At 33.3% G+C, this 25,946-nt stretch overlaps 1 protein-coding gene across 1 annotated transcript; it reads right to left on the reverse strand.

Moving 5' to 3' along the window:
- LOC127877542 (uncharacterized) lies at positions 1–25,707 on the reverse strand. Its single transcript, XM_052423498.1, has 24 exons — positions 25,578–25,707; positions 24,592–24,743; positions 23,773–23,885; positions 22,490–22,637; positions 21,038–21,177; positions 20,375–20,528; positions 19,895–20,022; positions 19,270–19,417; positions 18,641–18,777; positions 16,262–16,391; positions 15,894–16,009; positions 15,444–15,567; positions 14,809–14,951; positions 14,067–14,220; positions 12,332–12,557; positions 11,187–11,332; positions 10,013–10,231; positions 9,599–9,819; positions 9,159–9,390; positions 8,686–8,959; positions 8,292–8,551; positions 7,936–8,170; positions 6,065–6,150; positions 1–5,861 (listed from the first exon to the last, which is right to left on the reverse strand). The coding sequence occupies exons 1-24, from the start codon at positions 25,579–25,581 to the stop codon at positions 5,130–5,132; spliced, it is 4,422 nt and encodes a 1,473-aa protein (XP_052279458.1). The 5' UTR covers positions 25,582–25,707; the 3' UTR covers positions 1–5,129.
- Between the last annotated feature and the right edge of the window lie 239 nt (positions 25,708–25,946).

Below are 25,946 nucleotides of genomic sequence, written 5' to 3' on the forward strand. Positions count from 1 at the left end.
TACGAAGAGTTTTAACATGTGTACACAATAAATGTATATATTGATAAAACATGCAAGTATATCTTAATCAATGTATACCATCCGAAAAGAAATCACAATACGTTTACACTGAAAAAAACAAACGGGAGATGTTATATCATATACAATAAATGTGTTTAAAAGAATACCACATATACAGAAACATTGTATAATACAATAATAAAAATAACACATTGCAAGTTTTAGCATATATCGTATATGATCAACATAATTTACTTTGCTGTTATATTAATTCTGTCCTCATGATTAAAATGCGCTTTAGTAACAAAAATAAGTACTACTAAGGAAGACAATTAATTTATGAAAACAATGTCGAACGGTTTCAGTCTAATAATGTAAGAAGCTATATTGTAAGCTTTATGGCTGAAATAAATGTTGTTGTTGTTGTCATGCAAAAACTAATTCAATATCAAAAGCTTAGGTACATGCACTGATACTAAAAAATGGCTCACCAATTAAAACCCTGCTTAAAACAAAACATTAATACAAAAGCAATTATTCACAGATGGTTGGTAAAACATCCATCGCTGTCCTCTGTTCAAAGAACATTTACTGACAAGGACATAATTGATTTATATTAAGCATAGCCTATTTGTTCAATAAAAGCATCCCTAATTTTCCAGCGGTTTTAATAGCTCTTGAATAAAGATAAGTGAATGGTTGATTAAATCATAAGTCAATAACAGACAAGATTCACAAGTTGGTATAATGGGTTTAGACAAAATATCCCTATGTTGAGCTACAGCAGTGAGCACTCATACCTCTTTTATTTGTATTTTGAAATCCTAAAAGGTAAGCAACACAACATTAGATAGAACTCAGTGTGTCAAATAATCAACACGATAATTTTTTTTCAGCAAACGATATATTTATGGCACAATTTAGATGGTGTGTTTATTACAGTTTTAAAATTAAATACACTGTTTGCTATAATGAATATTAAAACCCAATGAAATGCAGCTGTTTATAGCCAATCATCGTTTTGTGTTTAATAATCAATTAATCTTTGACATTACATGTCATTCTGAAAGATTGCCTGTTGATTTTCCTTTATGGCTAGGTGATTTTAGATGTAAATTAATACGAGGACTTTGAACTAGGAAAGTACCGCAATAATATTTTTTTCCTCAAAGTTAATGTTCATGCATAGTTAAAATATAACGAAACAGATAAAATCAGTGAATTCGGCTAAGTACCCAAATTTAATGTGCCACTGTCGAAGACTTTAATTAAGACTCTAAAGTACTCTTTAGGAGTTACACTGTGATTTAAACATTATTAACAAATACGCTGAGTCGTCTCGCGTTCAAAGGACGAATTATTAAGGGTACTGAGAAAATATTAACTATGACGGCATAAGGTTATTCTTCAGATAACTCAATACGCTCTGTCACTAGTGTCAGTAATACAATTTACATAGATATCTTGACTTTGTTAAAGGATATCGTTTTGCATCAAAACGTTATACATGTTTAAGTATAGTTGTTCTCACAGGTTGTTAGCGTGTAGGTATGATATTAATTAGTAAAAATATCATTTTGAATGAACAATAATAAAATTATAACGAAAATTAAATTCTCTGAAAAACAAATTCACTATTAAAAATATATATTTTTATATAACAAGGTATTCAACTCAAAACGACACGAAAATAGGGCGCGTCGCTTTGAACAGCGATAACGTCATCAATTGTGCAGCGATTTCCATGCACTCGGTCCTATTCAACGCAGTCATGAATTTCCTTTCTGGAATAGTACATATCTTGTAATCTTTTTATAACTGCTGGGTTCAGATCCGATTCAAGTATGAAATCTTCAGAAGTAAAGACACACCTTCGCGATGGACCAATGGAATCACTCGTGTGTTAAAAATGTCGGTTAGTTGAAATTTAGTAAACAAAGATTTCGAACGGCGCTGGGCAGTTAGTTTTGATGCAACGGCAAGAACTGTAAGATTTTTTTTATACGTTTTATTGAACTATGATACCGAGGTCCGTAAACTTAGCAGGAAAAATGCCTTTTACTCCGTGAAGATTTCAGTCTTTGATCGGATCAGATCGACAACGAGTAGGTCACGCGAGTTGTGTATCGTGTTATTTCTTAAAATTTAACCCAGCATTTGTAAACAATATTACAAGATATGTACATCTCCAGAAAGGAAATTCATTTTGCATTGAATAAGATGAGTTAATCGCAATCGCTGCACAATTGATGAAGCTATGGCTGTTCAAAGCGAGGTCATTTTGAGTTGAATACCTTGTATATATGTATATATGATAGTGAATTTGTTTTCAGCGAAGTTGATGTTTCGTTATAATTTGATAATTTCACATTTAAAATGATGTGTTTTTTAAATTAATATAATAGCCACATTGTTGTTCTTAAATTCTTAATTCTTTAACATGCCTCTGATCGAACCGTAGATGAAACTGTGAAATGTTTTGTTATGTTAGGCGTTCCTATGCCACAAAACAACAAAAATCATGATTAACAATAAAAAATGGTTATAACCTTGTTAGGGTCGAAACATAGCATTTGGGATTAAAACAAATTAAGGACATGCCAAATCAAAAATTTAGGAAAAGCGTGAGCAACCTCAATGAACAACTTTGAAATCACATAGCATGCATAATTACAACAAACGGAATCGGCAATTGAAGGAAAATCCTAGGAGACATTCTGATTAAAAAATTAAGCATCATGTTTTGATAAACTTAAATGGCATAGCGAATTGGTTGATGAACAGCTTTATAATTTTAACATTCTCAAGTACGTCGGGGAAACTAAAACTAATTAATTATTGGTTTTAAATGAAGAGGCTATGCATACATACACTTTTAAAATTACAACTTTTTTCGGGCCTATTAGATCTGATTATTTGACGATAACTTATTTGATTCTCTATGTATATTGTTTATTTTTGTTCTCTTTACAACCGATAAGCACTTTAAAATAATAATTATTATTTTACTTAAATTTCTCCGACGACTTGAAGAAAAGTAAAGCGTAAACATAGATGAAAAATCAATTAGAGCACACTTCTGAAATGTTTACTGAGATAATATTTATTATGATTGACGTAAATAAATTAAATCAGCAAAAAAGAGACATTTTATCGCGATATCAAAGGATGACATTGATTTTCCAATACCATGATAAATGTACGGTAATAAAATCAATACCAGTGGTATTGCGTTTCTATTTATTAAGCAAGAATATTCCTTTGAGTATACATATGCCATAATGATTAGTAAGCAAAAGAGGCTTTTACATTTACCATGTTAGCTAAAATTCTTCGTTTTGAAGAGACATTTTCTGAAAAACAAATATTGCCGGATAGGATGAACGTTATTGTAATGGAAGTAAATAATTATACATGTTCATAGTGTTAAAATAAGTGTGTGACAAAACACTTATATGTCTCAGTGATTTATTGAAAGTGTTAGTTGAAAGAAAAAATCAAAACTATTTTTTAAGAGCAATGATTCATTTATTACGTTCTAATCAACTCAATAGACATGAAAGGTCACAATAATGACTGATATTTTTTCAACGGATGAACAGCCTCAATGACTATTTTAATGATGATCTCTAGAAGATTTTATCATAGACGTCGACACAATTTTGACTCAAGTCAAGGTTACTGGAATTTGCGAGTAATTGCAAAATAGTAGATAATATTACATATATTTATCGCGTGCAGAAGTAGTTCAATACAATATTGGATATGACAAAGCACATCAACCTAATGCCCAAACATGAATTTTATATTGATTTTGGCATACCATTTCGGAACGACGCATTTCATTTAGATATCGCACTAGGCAGAGGCGCGAAAAAAAGTAATCACTAAAAAACTAATTAAAACAAAATGTAACATGAATATGTTTCTTTTTAAGTCAAATATATTGAGAGATTTAACCAATTAAAGTCAAAAGAATCGTCGCATAGTAATCTGTAATAACTAATGAAGTAATGGGAACACATGTTCTCACTTCCGCAGTTATATTTCTAAGAAAACACAATTCTAAGAAATCGCGTCGAAATAACAATAATACGCAATTATGGCAATTTGATATTTGTGTACGATGAAGTTATTATCACTTGCACAGCGGTATTTTAACTGTAGAAAACCACAGTTTATGACATTTTATTTCATGAATTACGGCGAATGAAATTACGCGGTTTGATGCAATCGAATATTAATGATTGATAAAGTCGTTAAAACAAAAATTAATGTTACATTTAGAATATATAATATAAGAATCCTTCTCTATGGTAGTCTCACTTCTGGACCAGACATTACTTTTCATTGGAATGTACGCATTTTGCGGATACTTTCAACACACGAAAATGAATAATAGACTATCAGCATCTACGGCCGTCACTAAAAACATCACAATTAACAAAATAATTTCATTTCCGAAATAACAAACATTAAAGTTTTTATGAACATTATCAAAAATGGATTTCCCTTTATCAAAGATTAAACAGCATAAGCAAGTATCGTTTGATTAATTCATATCTCATTTAATATCGTAAATGTATGTGGAATTCATTTTAAAAAAATTAGTATACTTTACATTGCAGCCTATCTACAGAGACTTCCTTTGTATGGCCTTATAAAAAATAGTTTAACAAAACTAAAATATCAAAAGAGAATAAAAGCACACATATTATCTCTAATGTTAAACCTAACTATTGCAGTAATGCCTAATGTTCGAGATATTGTTCTATTATACAATCATACTTCAATAGAATATACGCAATTACGCATGTTAAATCAATAGAACAGTAAAATAATCTCTGAAATTGAGTTTTGTCAGAGCATTTAGCAAAAACGAACAATTAACAATATTAAAGTCGATTTCTGATCCGGGAAATAGTTTCTAGATTATTTATATTTTTAAGCACATTCACAATTCACGCCCAAAAAAATTGATAATTCGTATGACTTCATTTTTGGAGAACACAAATATAAAATAAAAATGTCAAAATAATATAACAAAAAGTAAAACACCATTCTACTTATTATTAATCAGTTCAATACTCAATTAATTAAAGTTTGCACAAAAACATAGTTACAACATGTTAGATGACAACGCATGATGACGATTTAGAATTCACTGAAGGCTTGTCGTTCGTGATCGGAGAAGACGCGACTGAATGCATCGCCTTCACTTCAGGTGTCTGGTCGGTTTTTCTTACAAGAGTGATAGCCGTCATTGAAGGAGATTGTGGTGTTATCTGTGATTTATTGGAACTTGCTTTATCCGTCTTAGTATTAATCTGCCTCTTGGGGGTTGTGTTCTCATCAACATTTGCCTTCTCCTGAACCGGTGCTTTAACGGTACTTGCTACAGCCTTGACAACCTGGCCGTTGTCCGCAATAAATTCGTGGAGTTTTGTTACCAACTCATCGAATTTCGGACCTGACCATGTTTTCTGAATATCGTCATCTTTGCACATGTTGATATACAGTAATTCTGTAAATACCATGCTCATGGGGCCATCTGGTGGCCACTTCATCTGCTCCAACATTAAAGGCACTAAAGGTTTCTTCAGCGCATCGGCCAAGCTGATCTCGCGTCGACAGTTAGCCGAGAGGGCATACTTTGGAGTAACACATGATACCACGACATTTGCACCACGAACTCCCTTGTCGATTTTGTCATACAAGGAATCACCTCCTCCCATTTGAAATATATCCATCCATACTGTGTACCCAAGTGAAAGGAGTCGCTCGTATAAAGCTTTTACCTGAGGCTGTTTTCCCCATTGGTATGACAAAAAAATCTGTGGAGACGGTCGGTTTGCTACCTCCTGAAAATATAAAAGAAAGCATATCAAACATTTACATTTTATCTCGATTATTTAAATAGTGCAATAGGAAAACTTGATCAACAAGCCATTACATTTCAAAGGTACTGAGTCAACACTTAAACATTAAAGGAAAATAATATGATAAATGTTATGGAATTTTCGTCTAAAGCTTCAGGATGCAAAGAATTAACTGTAAAACACACTTGTTTATTTTGTTGCTGAGATGTAACGTCCTTCTTCTTTTCAATTTTTATTTCTTCTGTAATTGGCTTCCACCAGTCTTTATATTCTGCAAGATAAATCAATTCAGTGTTTTCACTTTAAGTGTCGAATGACCCCGTAGTTTGGTTTTATTTGTGTCATAAAAATTGGGAAAAAACGACAATGCTTTATTATTTCAAACACAACTTTTTTTCCTAATTGCAACCACAAACATATAAACCAGTAATATGCAATATAGAAAAATCGAAATGCTATATGCGTTGCAAAAGGAAATTAAAGAAAGGGTTATGTCCATATCTCTATAAATATCAAAGAAGGAGTTACGATTCTTTTATTGCGCTTTTCCTCTAAAAAGTATTCTATCATTATATAAAGTTTCAGTTGTATGCATTAAATACGTATTGTGTTAGAATTCTTAAAACTGGTAAATTGCATGCCGACAAAAAATGTATTTTTCAAATAAAAAATAAATTTTAGCCCGATGTCTTGAAAAAGCTATATAGATCTATTACTTTTGAAACGCAGCCACTAATAAATTGTAACGGTATTCTGTATGTGCCGCTATTGTTTTATAATAATTATTTTAAAATTAACAATATTCATATTTACATAAAAGTCTAAATAAAATAGGAATTCGTTTTGTTATAGATATTAAGGTAGAAAGAGATTTTATTTTTAAAGTATCTTTGGAATAACATTTAGGAACGAATTTTAATATCCGATGCTACCAAGGATTGAGAAACTATATAGAAAATGTCGAAGAATAGAACTCATGGATCAATTGTAACTTATCATAAATGGAATTTGGATTTGGTAATTGTTTGGAAAATCGTATCTGCGCTTGTTTTTAATATAACAAAGGATACATATATCAGATGGTTCCAGTTTAGAATTATCCATAGAATCTTGAGAACAAAATCTCGTATGTTCAAGACGGAAAATGTTGCCAACAATATATGTACATTATTTAAAAATGAAGTAGAAAACATGCAGACGTTTTATGTTATAGCACATATAAACAGGAAATATTTTAATTCGCTTCTGAAAATATCCATTTAAGAAGACATAGCTTACATATTCAGATGACATCTGATGATCTAAATTGGCATAACAAATTCAAAAATGACTGATATGACATTGTGGGCCTTGAAATTAAATACATTCCCTACAACTAAATTATGAATCGTAAAACATAAGAGAGATAGTGTTTATCACATAAGTATTGTGTTTGCATTAATATTCAAAAATACATAATGCAAGTAAGAAATTATTTAACTTGTGTATGTGCATATAATTTGTAGATAGAAGATATACATGCTTACAGGTAAAACTTTATTTTAAAAAGTATATAAAAGATTTGATTTTTGTAACTAAATGAAACATAAAACTATGCGTGTTGAATATGAATAAATGGTATATATATATAATAAAACAAAGGTTCCAATGATTTTATGCACTACCTTAATACTTTCTCCATACAAGCCACATTCTATACAAAAGAAAATAAATGCGAAAATAGTATTTTATTTCGTGTTCACTGCACCACCTTTCAGTGTCCTACATTCCATATTTAAGGGAGTGATGCTCATCACAAGAAAATTGACTTAAGGACAAATAACTCTGTAAATGCTGATGAGAAAGTTATTTTTCTTGTAATTTTCAAATTTAACTCTTCCATAACTACCCTAAAATTGGACGGACCAACGGAGGTATGACGAACGATGCAATAAATATATACTTCCATTTTGGGCATAAAAAGATTACCGAATGGAAGCATTGATAATTACTACACATTCACATTTCTTTTGTGAAATAATTGAAGAGCTCTGTTAATGCTAATAAACAGTCTTACCCGACTTCAAAAGGCTGTGATCTGGGACGGCGTAAAAATTGAGCTGCATCAGAAGTTCTTGAAACTTTTCAACTGGCCAATATCTTGAGTCCGCAGTCTCTTCTCCGGAACGTTGGAAAAACCTAACGAACAGATATTCACTGAATATCGGCCCCATCGAACCCTTTGGTGGCCAGTCCATTTTCTCCATAAGCAGTGGAATTATTGGTTTTCCCAAATTAACGGCCAAGTTTACCTATAACATTATTAGCAACAATTGATTCAACAACTACCATAAATACATGTTCATCATTATTAATTATAATAACTCCATTTCACGTGTAATGAAAAGGCAAATCGACATAAAAAAAAACAACCTCGCGATTGCAGTTAGGAGATTTTGCATATTTTTCGGTCGTGCAGCTAACAATCACTTTGGCTCCGCGGATGCCGTTGTCAATTTTTTCGAACAAATTGTCTCCCCCTCCCATCTGGCCAATATCCATCCAGCACACGTATCCAGCCGACTCCAAGTGTTGTTTCAACAGTTTCACCTCATTTTGAATTCCCCACTGATAACTAAGAAACACAGGTGGCGGGCTCGCGTATTCAAACTCATCATCTTCTACAACGTTATCTAAAACGAAACGCATTTCGTGTTTGTGCAACAATAACAAAAGGAAGTATTTGATCGACACCTTTTAACTATTATAGTAAAGTATGAAAAACACGCAATTAATAATTGTAAAACATTCAATATTGTTCACATACCAGCAATCTTCATGGCGTTTTCTACAATAATCAACCCGTCAACACGATTCATCTCTTGAAGTGCCGTAAAAAGGCCTTTGTTAGCTTCACTAGTTTTATGTGTGGCGTACCATTCGCTCAGCAAAGCCATGCATGGATCATGCTGCTGAGCCCATGCTTTAATGTCGGCATTCTTGTAGCCTAACCGGCTGGCCAACAGCCGCCAATCATTTCGCTCCTCTGGATTCATCAGTTTGGACAGATCACGGGACCATTTTGGAGCATTGGTCATTGTCTGAAACAAACGCGCTCTCATTTACACGTATTACGGCTAATTGAAGCAAATGACGTCAAACAAGTAGTAGTCACTGCTTGTGTCAACTTTAACCGCACACTCCATGGTTACAGAATTCAATCAATATCATAACAACCTCTCATGCCTTATGAATCTTTTTTTTATTTAATATATTATTAACAATACTCCATATATTTACCTTATTGTCGATTTCTTCCACCTTTAGTTTGGTTTGATCAATGTCAGTTTCAACAACTTCTACACGCTCTTCAACCTTCTCTAAATCTTGTTGAATATCAGAAATTTCTTCAGTTTGCTTGATGACTTGTTCTCCGAGTGATATCACTGTGTTCATTGTGGCACCAACCTTGACTTCAAGAGTGCTAACTATCTGTTGTTGCTGTTGTAATCCATCAATTAATTCTTCAACACTGTGAATAAGGAAATTGCATTAGTAATCAATATAACGTATGATGAATGCTGTGATTTACACGTCAGACACTTATATACCAGAGTAAATATATTTAAGTGTGACACAAATGTAAACATTGAAACTGAACTTAGAAAACTTAAAAAAACTTTGCAAACAAAAAAGCCTAACACAATTAATACATTTTTTTGGGGAAAACAACAAAGTACCCTTTTCCGTCGATTATATCTAGCAGGCATTGGAAAGAATCTTTCATTTCCAGTGATTTTGTATTATTTTGGAGCTTCTCGATAGTCGGTTTGTGTTTCTTCATATAGTCCTGATCTTTCTTGGCCAACATCGATAGTTGGCCAATAACAATTTTCACCAATTCTGGGTCATTCGAGTTCATAATTGACACCAGGAAGTCCATGACGTCGTGTAATACGGCCTTAAAAAAGTAATATCATACTTAAGTAAATACGTTGGATGAAAACAATCGATTTATAATTTTGATTTCGTAAAAAATCCTCCCTTGTTTTTACATCTGTAAAACATTTGAACATATACGTGAACAAATAATTATCAGGAGTGTAACGGCTGGCAAAAAGACCTTAACATTTAAAGAAAAGTGAACTCCTTACCGTATTATGAGCAGCTATATTTACAATCATGATTATCCTAACTGGAAGAGAATCTGGTTTAAATCTCTTGTCCGTCATCAGCATTTTATAATGCGGGGCTACGATGGCAGGGTTATTGCGAGCAATGACCATTGCGATCGCCAAATAGGTCGAGGTAAGGTTGCTTTGTGCATTTGTACTCATTTCAATGAAATACTTTGTCTGGTTGGCGTTGAATACCTTGAAAATAACGCATCTTTTGAACAGTATTTATGTGTAATGACATTATACAACATACAATAACGAAAAGGACAATTTAGTTAAGAATCTAACTTTAAATATATGAAAGTAAAATATATTGGATCCAATATGTATTGGATCATTAATATAAAATAATTTGTAGTTATATTTGACCATTTAATGCAAGGTATGAATTAAAGCCCCATTACAAAGATGAACATTTTTTGCATTTTAAAGGAACTTTCTTTCTAATAATTGTTAATGACGTGTTTCCCCCTTTAAACTATTTCGATTGTAAGAAATGGATTAAATGTGGTAATGGAAACGTAAAGGTGAACGTTTGGCGCAATCAGATTGTGTATACTATGTTCGGTTTTCCCTATCGGTATGGCAGATTATCGCTTGCACAAACACAATCAAATTAAGAAAATACCCAATTATATATTCTTCACAATAAAGCTTTTTTAAATGGCCGGTGAGATGTCCACTGAATTCTTTTTCTATTTCTGCAAATTTTATGATTTTATAATATAATATGCAAATATTAATTGACTATGGCTTTAAAATAAGTACTTTACAAATAATTCTGAAATAAGTGTCGGCTAGATTTTGGTCAATACCTCCATGCAAACTAAAGTTATTTGGTGGATACAGTGTTTTTAGTTTTAAGTTATACAGTGATCTAATTCCCAAATGATCCAAATACAATCTCAATCAACGTATGCATGTTAGTTCCTACAAAAACTTAAGTGGAGTTCTCGCATCCGACTCAAGTTTTTGAGAAGTTATCATGTATCTAGTTTTTTCAATGCAGACAATTGCATGAATTATGTTTTATAAACTTGCACTAGATTGCTTGTTAACGCGTTTTACGGAAAATTAACAAGCATTTGTTTACAATCTTAAAAGCAAATGACTTGCTCATTATATCATTCTTTAAGAATGTCAACTTTACCTCGGGATGCTTTGTAGCAACCACTGTGAGCACCGACAAGATTGCCGAGACCTGTGAATCTTTAATAGTTTGTATTCTGTCGATACACGCCTGTATTCTGGCATGCACAGCCGTTGGATTCAATGGATACACGTTGTTCACAAGTACTGCAAAGCGCCGCAAAATGATTTCAAACAGATTATGTAACACAAGCATGTGTAACGTAATGATAGGAATTTAAAATAAATATGACAGTATCGAATAACCATATGTTAAAGTCAGCAGAACGCTATCAATGGGAAATGTAACAATACCTAAATCAACAGACCGTCAGTGATGAATAAATAAGCATCTCATGGTAGATATAGAAAGTCACAGTTGTTTTTGTTTTGACTTGGATTAAATAACGGATTTAAGTATTTATTGTAGAAATGTAAAAACCATCTAGGACGTAATGAATCGATTAAAATAGGTCGACATATGTGACGAATATTTCCCTTGTAAGACAGTTTTTCATAGCAAAATTGGACCCAAAGCATTGTTATTTAACATAATTCAAAGGTAAGAAAGTTTTGCATAATGACATTGAACCTTCTTGTCGGAATCTCAAAGAGCGGTCAGAGTACAAGATCTAACCAAGAAAATCAAATAAAGTCGATAAACCAAACAAAGTTGACCTATTTCATAACCAAATATTACAAAAGTTTGGACCATTTCCATTATAAACATGTTTGTTGCAGCTACCAGATCGATAGGCAACCTTTTTATATAAAAGAGCCAGATTTTGTATTGGGTAGATTCGGATAGCATATACATCGGATTCATTTCAATTGTGAATCGCAAGGCAGGCCCTTGAGGGTCTGGCCGCCTGCCGCATGTTTAATAATTGGACTTCAATAATTTACGATCTCGAAAGTTATTGAATGTATCTTATTAATTAGAATGTTTGTGGACTTGTTAATTAGCAGATTAAAAACTTAATGAACACTTCATCGGACTTGTGTATGTATTGTCATCCCTTCAAATTATGTTACACGTGTCAAAGAGGTTGAATTTAAAAGAAGCTTAGTCCAATACCTAACACTGTGAAATTAATGTTTTTTTAAACATGTTTTCGGCGCTGAGCATTCGTCTTATTTTTATATGAAATTTATTTTGGCACTTACTCGACAAATTAGAGCATTCTTCAACTTCTAGAAAAAGATCCATTATACTGTCAGCGTATACACCTATTCCAGGCGGTTTGTTGACGGCAAACAACATCAGCATTGCTAAGGAAATGGAGCTTATGAAGCTAAACGAGCCATTCGAATTTTCTTCTACTAACTTGGCTATTTTCAGACTATGGTCAAACAAAACTAGACAATCGTTTAACCTTGGGGTTTGCCCGATCTGAAATATAGAAGTACGCGACTGTTTAAGTAACAAGTGAACTAACCACTAACTAGAGATTTAAAACAAAAATGACAAAGTAACCCAAGCATCTCTTCGTCAAAGGCATAGCAGCCATACCCTTGTCTATGTTAGGGTCATATAACTAAAACAATATGGATAGTTTCGCGTGAAATTGTGTCTTGCACAACTACAAGGCATGGTGATAAGAAATGTGGATTGCGTTCGATAAATTGGTCACACACAATTATATTTTGTAAGGTCTACAGTTTAGTAAGTACATGTACTAAGATTGTATCATTTAATAAATTCGTTTATAAAACCCACAAAACGTGAGTTCAATTAGGCATAGGATCAGTCCATCGCGCTCGCTAGTAGCTCACGTCCATCGGATATTATGGAATAACCTGTGAGGGTTTATTGTCCAGTTAAGTTGGCAGCTATGTTCTTGGACAACGTATTAACGGACGGATGTTCGTGCATAACTGTGAAGTCGTATTATACAGCCTGTCTGGTGAATTGGTCAGAAAAGCTCGCAAAATTGTGTTTATGGAGTTTAATTCTGTCGGAACTCAGTTCGGAGTTGGTCTCTTACAGTTACTGAGCCTACGTATGGAGGTTCGTATCATCCTTTTGGTCAGTGTGCCATGTAAAATGTTTAAAGTTACGTATAAATTGTCTGAATGCTTTTTATAGCACGAATTACGCTACAGATTGATCCGCACACTCAGAATATGTAATGTTTCTAGAGTAAAATGGTCCAAGGGCGCGTAACTCAGGAACGTGTTAATCAGTGGGAATGACAATAAAGTATTGCACATCTATACTTAATGGCGATAAGAAATATCAATAGACGATTCTATAGATTGAAACCGTATAAGCAGATCGCTCGACAAACGTGGAATATTATATGATTTTGTCATGAAAATGAATTCGTTTAAATCCCAATAACTTGGCATTTAAATTATGCCTTGCACATCAGTTCTAAATGATGATCTATTATTTTCAAGTCATTCGCTTCAAAAGTGAAAACAAAGTTAAATCCACAAAGTTACAACATTTTATGAGGACAGACCGGCAAACCGAAACAACTAACCAACCGACAGCGAGACTGCTATATACCCCACATCGAACATTGTTTGCGGAAGAGGATGGGGGGGGGGGCAAATAAAGCCGTGAAATCACACTGCTAATACGGATATTCACGTTTAAAAAAAAAATGCATATGCATACATTTACACAGCGCGATACATTTTAGTGTGAAAATCATATAAGAATTAACGCAATATGTGGAAGCAAAATGATGTGAATGTTTTCGATCTAAAAACTAACATAACGTTTGGAAATGATAATAATAACTGAACCGCTGTCTGTAAAACGAGGATTAATGCATATGTGTAAAGTGCAGTCTATATGTGACGACAATTAACACGTTTGCATAAAGCCAGTTTTTCCAAGAACGAGGCTTAATTACATTTTATAATGAAAGCGCAAACAAACTGAAGATACCAATGCAATGTATGGAGCCCATGTATTGCCACAGAGGATGAGGTAAACAGTGTAAGGCTCTTCTTCTGGAAACAGTCTCTCCATGTCCTCGCCTAGAAACGCCAACAGCTTCAGCCACTTTTTATGTTGCACATCAGTAACAAGTTTGGGGTTCCTAGTGTATAAGCACAAATAGATAAATGCATCAATAGGTGGTCCGTCGGGTGGTATCAATATCTTGCTAATGTATTGTTGACACCTTTAAGCTTTATATTAATATTCGTTCGTAATAGTCATGACCAAGTAAGGATAAAGGAAATCATAAATTCAATTATGTGTTACGTTTCACATTAGATTGCATTGACCATCTCTGGTAAAATGATGATCGATCTTGTTAAAATGTTTCACTTGTAAGCACTTGTTAGCACTGTACAATAAATGAGAGATGCATTTTTGTAGGAGTATAATTGTATAATTAAACCAACAACGATAGCTCATTTTTGTTTACACGTTCACGGTACAAGAATTGCAAAAAAAAAATATATTTATAAGTTTTTGTTCAAAGATAAAATCAAATCATATGAGTTATAACTTCGTTTTGATCCAAACGACAGTAAAAAGCTTCTATCATAAAAAATGTGTGTGAAAGTATTGTGATTGTTGCACTCTTCTAGTGACATTTTGTCGTTCATTCTAATTAAACCAAGAATGCCTATACGATCTTTTTCTGTTATTACATAATGAAATATTGGTGCATTAATACCCTTTGTATGCTTCCAGACAATTTGTTAAAAGTCGCTGTATTGCCGAGGCACTATTCCCGTCAAACTTTTGAAATAGCTCAGTTCTCTGAAGCACTGACAAACAGGTATCCAGAATGAACTCAATCAAATCCCCGTCGTTTTTCTTTATAAAAAGAGACAAGTACAATTATATGTAAACTATCTTGAAAACGTTAAACGATTTGCAGTGCATAAAATAAGGCTTGATGAACGAATAAGTATAGTCTGAGATTAACTGAATGATACGATGCCATTTTCGGAAAATAATGATTAGTTTACTATTGTTTTTTGGACACATGATAAATTTATCAATAATGTATATTACATGTTTATTTATTTGTCCAACACAAACACATTAGCATTATAATGTCTGTGAAAAATATGCATCCGTCTAAAAGGTAAAATGATGGTGCACGATGCGTTCTTCAGTTAACATATCTTCATATCTAGTAAGAGAAGAAGCGTTTCATGATTTAATACTTTTAATAGTGATCATGTTGGACAAACCATACATCGTTTCAATGCTTTAATGTGAAATTCCAATACATGTGTACACGTTGATATTTTGTTCCTTTAATTCCAGACTCATATTTTAAATAATGTTTCCAATACTTACTGTTATATCGATAAACTCCGAGGCTGTTTCACCTAAGCGAGATTTCTCAAAAGATTGAGATACCGCACAATCAAACACGAACTGTGTTATATCCTTTCGAATTGTATTAAGTAACTTGCTTTTTCTGAAATGATTTCATTGAACAAAACACCTTTCAAATTTTAACATATCTTGAAATACATCGGTTTATTATAGTAAGTTATTTATTCAATGTATGCATACACATTAGATGATAAGAGCCATTGATATTAATCTATTATACTTATTGGCATCTCAGTCTAACGTGTCTTTCTTAGGCGTTAATCACATTTGCTTTCATTCCAGACCCCAGAAGGAAACATAGAAATGAATTTAATGTTTACCTTAACTTTACAGTTACAAACATGTTCGAAACATTCGACAGGCAGTGTAATAAAACATGTTATAAGGTAGATTGTTTAAGCTAATTACTTTAACAATGCGAATATATCTTTCATAACATCTTGGTAGTGTGAAAAATTTTCGATTTTTTCCTCCGGTGTTTTTCTGACAGCTTCCATCAGGCCTTTAACCTCCTCCATGTGCTCCTTTAAAAAGATAACAACATATACCTTAAAACAACTAGTCCGTCGTAATCAAGGGCAGAAAATCTAAAGGTTGCGAGCCCTCTTTTTTCCAAAAACTGTTAATTGTATTTTGTGTCTTTTTGGTCCTGTGTATTGCTGTTTACGGGATTCAATCATTTACTATTGGATTAAGAAACTCCACAAACATTTACACTAAACTGAATATTACCGTAAACAATGATAGACTTAACTTGAGTGACAGAACGAACTTACTTTCCATACTATTTGTGCTAGCCGTTCTCTATCCCTGAGAGAATCGTAGATTCTGTTTGTTAGATCCTCTTTACCTGACTCCAGAAATAAGGTCCAAACCTTCAGTGTCAACGTGGTTTCCTCGCTAGAACTGTAATTATACAGTGTTATCATCGGTTCTATACTTAACAGGAACGTGTGGATTACTTGGAATGATAAGGTAGATAAGCTAACAACAGAACAAAGTATATCATTGATGTTACACGTAAATATCTAAGGGACTTATTCACGGCTTGGTAAAACGACAATTTAAAAAAGTGTTCTAGACTCAACACATAATATTCAAACAAGCGATGAAGAAAAATGCAAAAAAAAAATCGGTTATTTGATGGATAATTCTTAATGATAAATCGTGTGTAACATTCTACATCGATACTTTGTAAAGTGCGTTTGTTACTAACATTATTGCGGATGGTAAATCAAAAGCACGAATTGCTAAGTTATAAAAAGTATGTTTAAGCTTCCATGAATTATTGACTGGAAATTGGGGGAATGGAATATTTTTCATGTTTCCTATACCTATTTTCTTGATACTATAAAATACTTAAGACTATTCAAAATAGTATATATTAGTTAGCAAATGCATTTCATGACTATTTTCAAAAAAACGAACATCTGTCAACAAGTTTTGCATACTCTGTTCATTTAAAGCACTAATTGTTTGTTGACAGGAAGAATTTTGTATCGTTTGCATTTTTTACCACATGATATGTTTACCACTAAATGTTTACTATGTGTTTTACTAGTGCAATGCCAGCTACAAAACGGAGACGGCAAACAACAGCCACTGCTAGCGATGTGTTATACGGCAAAGGTCAAGTGATGGTGCATTTTTATCCAGAAAGAAATCGAAATCATCACCTTTGGAAAATTGCCTTAATTACTCGTTCGTTTCTAAATGCAGGTTAAAATACTTCGTTTACAAACCTGCGACTTAAGAAAAATCCTCATCTCTAAGTTTATCGTCTTTGTCCGTTAATGAAAACGTTTAAAATTAGTCTTATTTATAAGACGCGCAAAGAATTTAGAGATACTTTTTATATGGGCTAAATTCTTTGGAACGTCTTATCAGAGAAAAGTAAAAAATGTGTTGGAAACCAGAAAGTTTAAATTTTCTTCGATTTGCGTAAAATTGCAAAATCACAATACCAACTCATTCAGTTTTAGTTCAGAAGTCCATTTTTACCTCAAAATATCGTCGAAATGAAGTTGGAAAGGCATAAATTCTTCAGTTAAACTTCTGCTTAAATCGCAAACCATTCACTAACCTGTAGCCATGTCATGAAACTGATTTGAATATGAACCAATCAGAAGATGGCATTACGGTGTAACGTGTACGCGTAATTTTATTTAACATGAGCTTTTAACACCGACTACTACCTAACTAGATCTAGTATGCTAATCTTTGTCGATTTAATAAGCATATGTTCAAAACAGATATGGTGCAGTTTCTATTCACTGTTCTAAGTTTCAGCAAGTTTTTATGCATATCTTTTTCGCACCTCTGTCTGTGTTGTTTTATTTACTTACATCCTACGTTACATAGGAGGACGGTATACTGTACGATCTGTATCAAAATTATTTGTGTACAAAAATAAAAGATGTAATTTATTTCAGAACTTTTGAATTGTCAATTTAGAAAAAAAACAATGTTAAATTAATCCAGAAAAGTATAACATCGGTTTACTATGTAACGCTCTGCACCACAACAGACGAACGCAAACTGTATTTTACGCTGTTTATTCTCCCACTTTAAACCAGATGCTTTACATCGAGGTCGTGTTATCGATTAATATCTACACGACAAGCGAATCGAGAGATATTGAAAAATTGAATAGTGGTTGGATTTAAATTGATCAGTTGTGCACAATTCAAAGTGTCATTACATAATTTCTACGGAACATTATCGAGAAATGAATTATCTACACAGGTATTTACATATTATTGCAATCCGTTGATATTAAGTGTCTTATATCGGGACTTGAATGTTGCGCACAAAATCCTTGCGCAACAATATAGACAAAGAAGAAAAAATTCGCACCATTAATTTGGTCTTTCCCCCTTTTTACGCTCCAAATATTACCCATATAAAAAGTAGCTAAATATTTGAGAGCGTCAAAAATTTGGACTAGTTTAAAATAAACTTCGCATAATTCGTGTATTCTCGACATCTTTTTCGATTTACTACAAAGATATGATTTACATGGTTGTCAGTGATAGAAACGTCATTAAACAGCTTCAATTAAAACAATGGCCGATTCAAATGAATTGCATTATAATATGGACTGAGATTTAAAGTTTAATATAAATTGTAATAATGAATATTAATGTATTACATACAGGTTGGTATAACCTTCCCAGCAGTATTCGAACGCTTCGGAAATGCATCGTAAACCATCTTCGGGAAGAGTGTGCGCAACCGGACTCGTCTTTATGCACATGTTGGCCATTGCAGTGAACACACTGGAGTCGGGTTTCTACAACAGACCGCATGCTTGTCACTTAAAGCAGCCCATACACGGGGTTTAAACTATGTGTATATGCTTCTTATCAAAAGTTGTGGTGCAGGGGAGCTGACATATTACAATATTTATCCAAAAACACTTTACCAACTAAATATGCATACAACAGTCTACGCATACAATTTTAGTTTCACATTTTCATTCTAAAACTTATAAAACATAATCAAAAATTGCACATAAAGGCCGGAAAGCAATATTATTGCAACTCCCGTACAACTCATTTTAGGAATGAACAGGTGTTATTTTAGATACATGTTGTAACCTTCAGCATTATTTGGAAATTAGCATTATACACTATAATAAGCGAATATTCATATAAATAGAACAGTCCAAAGCATGGTGTTAAAAATGTCGTAAAGAGATAAGCGACGAAGAAGACACAGACGGACAAAAATGTACCATATAAAAAAGTTCCAATGAAATAAAAAGGCGAAACATATTTCATACTCCGTGTTTCTTAGAATAGTCCCTGAACAGTTGCATCCGGAATACTAAGAAAATACGATCCGAGTTCTTAGGCCGAGTAGTTCGCAAAGCTAATGTCACAATAATGTCGGTACATTCTGAAAAGATCTCTCTCGTGAGCTCATCTTGGCTGTAACATACCAAACAATCAAACACGTGTGTATATCCATAATATCAATTTAAGTTTTCATATTTCGACATAACATTTTATTATTTATAGCATTGAAATAGATGGAAATTTGTTTCTTGTTACTTTTTCTTACCAATATTAATAAAACATTTCAAAACAAGCTTCACAAGAAATAACATACAAACATAGAACTTGCATGTCTTTGGCAAAATACTCACTAAAACTATAACAATACTTATTATAATCATGTTTACTAAGAATGTAAATTAATACAGCAAACATATTTTCCATTGCCAAGAACGTTTATAAATATCGGGTATTTTTTTGCATAACTTTGAAGGCTAATTGGCAGCTTTTTTATTGAGCCTTGAATAGAGAGTAGCATTTCAGTACACAATACATTCTACTTTGAAGACGATTAACGAAATGAATACGATTAAAGTATTTTATATTACATTCATGGCTTCTTGAACAAACCTAGATGCACAGAGTATGCATTTCAAAGTTTCTTGGACCTGAAGTGTCCCCAAATCTGAGTCAGTAGTTCTTATTTCCTCCTTGATTTGCTCCAAGTGTTGTTTCAGAACCTGTGCATCTTTGAGTCCCTTCAAACAAAGTTAACCACAGTTCAAACATCTATTAAGAAATGATTATAAAAATGCAAAAAATTAATAAAATTTGCGCACCAAAATAAAACAATAGTGAATTCAATTGACTAATGAATGGTACAGCTCAACGCAAACAAATTGGCACAGATTGCGTCCTATAAACGTCGCAAATGAGAACAGTACAATTAAAACTTCAACATTCTGTGAATTTTAACTTTTCAATAAATTTTTAATGTGACATACTTTGACACACAAAAATCTTCCTAATTGCATAATACTGTATATATATAGTATTATGTTTGATTATGCATGTTTCGTGTTTAACATAAATTAAAGCCAATTGCCATACCTTGTAAGGGTTCTCGTCTTCAAAAACGTTTCGCATATCTCTGACAGTGTCCCCATGGTAGCGCTGCATCATTTCTGACTGTGTACATAGTTGACTTCGATAGAACATGTAAAGGTCAAGAAATGACTTTCTAGAAGCATCTAGCTGCCCTTTCCTTAAAAAATGATAGAATAATGATGTAAATTTTGTACCACTTAAATGGTACGTAGCGAAAATGTTAACATGGATGATGAAAAACAATTCAATAATTCATTGTCCACAGTGCTGAATGTTAGCCTAACGCGACTAGTTTATGAATGTTAGATCTGCAAAGTCCACTCGATGATTGTTTTGTATGCTTTCATCTCTTTATGATAGGATATCTATGTATACCATGTTATGAGGCCAAGAATAAGACTCTGGGAATAAACTAGCTTATTTAAGCCGTTGACAAGAACCAATGTGTAAAATGCTCAATAATTTAATTATAGAATTTAAAAAATCAAGAATATTGAATGCTTTAAACGTAAGGGTGGGTGAATGAAAGCACATTTTAATTGAATGTTGTAAGTAAAGTAAAATAAATGTTAACAGTGACCAAATACTGAATAAAATGCGACCTTACTCTGTAAAACACCGTCCATTACAACTTGACAATACGCTGCCCTGATTCAAAATACTCACTCAAACTTGTTGAAAAACTTTACAATAGCGGTATGTAAGAAGTCGGCATATGTGCTTTCTTCATCTGATTCAGATGGGTCGTATGAAAACTTCATTTTCATCGACGCCAATATTTTGTCCAGTTCAGAGGGCGAGCAGCTCTGCAAGTAATTATTAATTATTACTAACATGACAAATTGAGCCGCGTTCTTGATAAAACGGAGCTTATTGCATGTGCGCAAAGTGTCGTCACTGATCAGTCTGTGTATGCCACACAGGCTAATCAAAGAAGACACTTTACGCCTATACTGGATTTTTCTTTAGAAGATATTTCCTTTTAACGAAAATTTCCATAAAGGCGGACAGTATATTCACTGATTAGTTACAGACTAATATGGAACGAACGTGTATTAAGCACTGTTTTCGCATCATATCGAGCCTCAATTAAAAATGAAATACATCTTATATCAAAAACAGTTATGTAACACGAGCTGTTCCAAGATACATTTCTTTCTCGACTATTCTTCCGCTATAATGTGCGTTTCTGTCAGTCACTTAATATGATGCCCACTTTTTTCTTTTTTCTCTGAAAGGTAAACAGTGACCTTGACCCAAATGGCCTCAAATGCTATCCCGACTAGGTCTGCATTTAAATAACATAAATCAAAATTATAGTTTAATAACTCCATTCAAACTCAAGCGATGAAGTGTAAATGTTTTTCTATTTTCCGTAACATCGACCTTGATCCCACTGGCCCTACATGCTATCCTTAAATACGTCTGCAAGAAAGCTACACACATATAAAATTACAAAAAATACATACATCTAAACTAAAGCAGAAACTAGTCGTTCATTGTTATTACCAGCAATTACCACAAATCCAATCCCTCTCTAGACCAGCATGTAACACAAACACAATTTCAGAACAAAATAGCTTTACTAACTGATGTTACTGACCACACACGTGACATAGACCCAAGTTGCCGCATGCTAGGTCTAAATTGCAATACAAGTTAGAAGTTTTTGCTCGAAAACGTTTACGAAAAAAAAATCTAAGTACAACAAGAGGACCAAAGTCCTAGGTTGCTCACCTGAGATCCGAGGGAACTGACCTGTTCTGGACAGCTTTTACATTGTTTTGAACAATTTTAATACTCGGTCGTGATATTTAAAAAAAACTGATTTTCAGAGCAAGTTGCAAAATAATTGTGCTGATAATATTGCTTCTAGAGTGCTAAAAATATTTCGATAAAGAAATGTAAGGATAACTGCCCCACCCATTTGCTGCCATGTTTTACAACGAACCGGAAAAATTTCGAACTGAGTGAAAATATAATTTCACAATAACATAGGTTAAATGCACTTTTATTCTGTATTTCAGAACGTGTAGTGCAATTGCCGACACCTACAAATAAATAAAAGGTTTGTGTAAAGAAACATGGAACTATCCCACATATGTTAAAGTAGCTTACCTGGATATATAGCTTATAACGATCTGTGTTCACCAATGACATCAAATCCACGTGACCGGAGCTCGGTTTTGCCTTCAGCAGAGCAAGCCAGGTTTCAAACTGTTCGCGACCAATCGCTTTCAACTGAGACTCGTTTTTGTCGAATTTGCTGCAAAGCGAACAATAATTTCAACAACAAAATATGCATTTATTTGCATTTTTATAATGTCAAAGGATTATTTTAAATAGGGATTTAGCAACTATTTAACTAGCAGTGCCTATATAATTTATGTTCTGAAATTCGAAATCTATACTTAAGTTAGCCCATTCATCTTAATTTATATCTTACAGCTGTAACTACAGGAGAACGATAACAAACGTTAAAGGGATCTTTTCACGTTTTGGTAAATTGACAAAATTGAAAAAAGTTGTTTCAGATTCGCACATTTTCGTTTTAGTTATGACATTTGTGAGGAAACAGTAATACTGAATATTCACCATGCTCTAATATAGCCATTATATGCATCTTTTGACGATTTAAAAACACCTGAAAATTATAAAGCGTTGCAACGCGAATCGATTGATTAATTTGGAGAGTTCTGTTGTTGTCGTTTAATTTTGTGAAACTACGAAGATTGCTAACATAAAGTATAAAATACGTGTGTCAAATACACCTGGCAGGATGGCCGAGTGGTCTAATTGGTTTTTACTCCAGGACTCCAGGGGTTACTTTTTTTTCTTTTTTTAAGTTTATTCTTGATTTTTTATTGGAACTTTTTAGATCCAATGTTTACATTTAAAAATATAAAGCATTTGATGACACACTTCAAAACATGCAAAAATCTGTGAAAATGCCCCTTTAATATGCATTACGATTTGAGCCGTGTCATACAAAAATGGGTCGTTTACCATATGCGTTAATCGAACCTCTAGACCAGGGCTAATCTTTCCGCTATAAAGCCACACAAGGTTTAATTGTCTTATTGGCGAACATATTCGTCCCATATCAAACTGTGCGAATGGGCAGGTTGTTCTGAAGCTGCGATGGGCGAATATGAGATGAGATCCAATTTCGCATTACGAGGCTCATTGGTTTTTACTAGTTTAAAATCTATGAACATACCAAAATAAATGTTATCTCTGAGCAAATATTGAATATTTACAGAGCTTTGCTCCGATATCAAATACGGTTCAACACTTTATTTGAACAATAAAATATCGAAATATTAAAAAATGTGTTTTTACACGAATGCACTTAACTTTTTTCGATAAAATCCATGACTCATACCAATACGTGTACCTACTTAGAAAGTCGTTCTAGCACACAAAGAGTGGAGTAGGCGACCCAGTACGGACCCGAATGGCGACCGGGAAATTTGGATACGCAGACTTTCTCTCGAAAAGCGGCATAACCACTCTGAATTGTATAAATTGATATCAAAATACTAAATTCTATCAAGAGCACGAAGTGAATTTGTGTATACAAAACCCGGAAAATATCGATTTTGTAGTAAAAAGTTGCAAACTGACAACACTTCCATAATCCAGAAGGTTTTATTAGTGATGTATATGCGCATTTATTTCATATTAATGTTTGTACAAAAAAGTTTGTGGATAATAATGATTCAATATGATTCTATATATTCAGTGAAATGTCTGTGTGAGGTGAAAGGCTGCTTCTGTGATAGAGAGTGGACTTGCCTCCAGACATCAAGCATCAAGCACACGACTCCCGCTCTGGGATTAATGCAAATGCGTAAAATGTCGTCCCAGATAAGCCTGTTCAGTCTGCGATTGCTGATGTAATCCGATACTTTACGCACATGCGTTTCCAAGAGCGCGTCTAATAGGCTCTTTTTGCAGGGAACAAATATTGGGCGTGAGAGAAACGTGAAATAAAATAAACTGCTCGTCAGAGAACCTAAACCATCTTGTATTTTATTCCTGATTGATAGACAATCAATATTTTATGTTTATCATACATAAATTAACCTTTAAAACATAAGCAATTGTCATTCTTTACTAAATATTGATAAATCAAAATACTATAATTGCTACCAATTTTAAGTCTATGCATAACTGTATACATATATACATGATGTCCTTAGCAACAGAAACCACACCTTCAATTCCTCAATGTTGAACGCGCTGTCGAAGTTCACGAGTCCCTCGTAATCTAACAGTTTGTCCCCCGGGTTGTCATCGCTATTTCTATTCTCCTGTTTGGCACCCAGGTAGTCTATACCGCGGATGTATGCGTCGAGCCTTGGTCGACCTTCATTGATGGGGAACCGTATATTATATAAACATGTATCTTTGTTTCATATAATACAATCGCAAACTCTTTATATGAAATGGTCGTCAAGATAAAATAGTGCATAAACTTTTTGTGTCAAAATGCATGCTTATAACTTTCATTCAATTTTAGTGGACGCCTTTAAATGTAATATTGTATGGCCCAGATAGTTCAAATGTGAATAACATCGTGGATACAAATGAACGTACGTGCCTGCTGTTCAATAAATAAAGTGGATATTTTTTAATTTCAATATTAAGCATTCCGTTATAGAATTATTATTCTTAAAATCCAATTTACTTATTTAATAAGTCGTTCTTTAAAGGATAGAGGAAATTACAAGAATTTTTATTTAAACCAAGAGTGACTAGAAAATTGTTCAGATGAGGTTTAGTGTTAAACATTAGCTGGATGATGCGAAGTAATCTTTCCAGAACATTAAATCGATCTTCAAATAGATGAATACCGATCGATATGCATGTATATCGCTAGGTAATGGATAAACACTACTTGAAGGTGCTTGTTCCACATAACTGCTTTTACATAAAAAAGAAGACACATAGCATGTACACAGTTATGAAAATATTGATAACATTATAGAACCAGCCTGTGAAATGAATGGCACAAGATAAACACAACCGTGCACATCTGTAATTTCGTTAACAAAGGTGATCATTAATCTACTAAAAGAAACATTACAGGCCGTTTTAGAAGTAAAACATAAGTTATCAATCTTTGACACATTTCAACGAAAATATTTGTAAAGTTTTCACATATCTGTTCGTAACATCACATTATAAAAACAACACGTACCCATTGCGAACAGGTATGTCTCACATAAAACAACGCTGTTAGTAGACTCCAACGATATTCACCTTTATCGATCATGAGTTTAATGGTAAATAAACCTCAATCGAAAGGCTGTGGTGTCTATCGTCAATCGATTGCAAAACTTTCTATCCCGCTGAATAAATATCATCGATCTTAAAAAATTATAACCTATAATCAATATTCTTTACAGTGTGGTCACAAATGAACTGAAGTGATGTGGCATTGATCATAGTTTTTCAATTATCAACATTCCTTTTTAAGTTTTCAGTCACTATTGAACACCGTCAACGTGTTAACTACTTCTGGTGTATTTATGTTGGAAATAATAGTATAATTTAGCAAAAGAAACTA

This window comes from Dreissena polymorpha, chromosome 4, assembly GCF_020536995.1.
Source record: "Dreissena polymorpha isolate Duluth1 chromosome 4, UMN_Dpol_1.0, whole genome shotgun sequence".
Taxonomy (NCBI): domain Eukaryota; kingdom Metazoa; phylum Mollusca; class Bivalvia; order Myida; family Dreissenidae; genus Dreissena; species Dreissena polymorpha.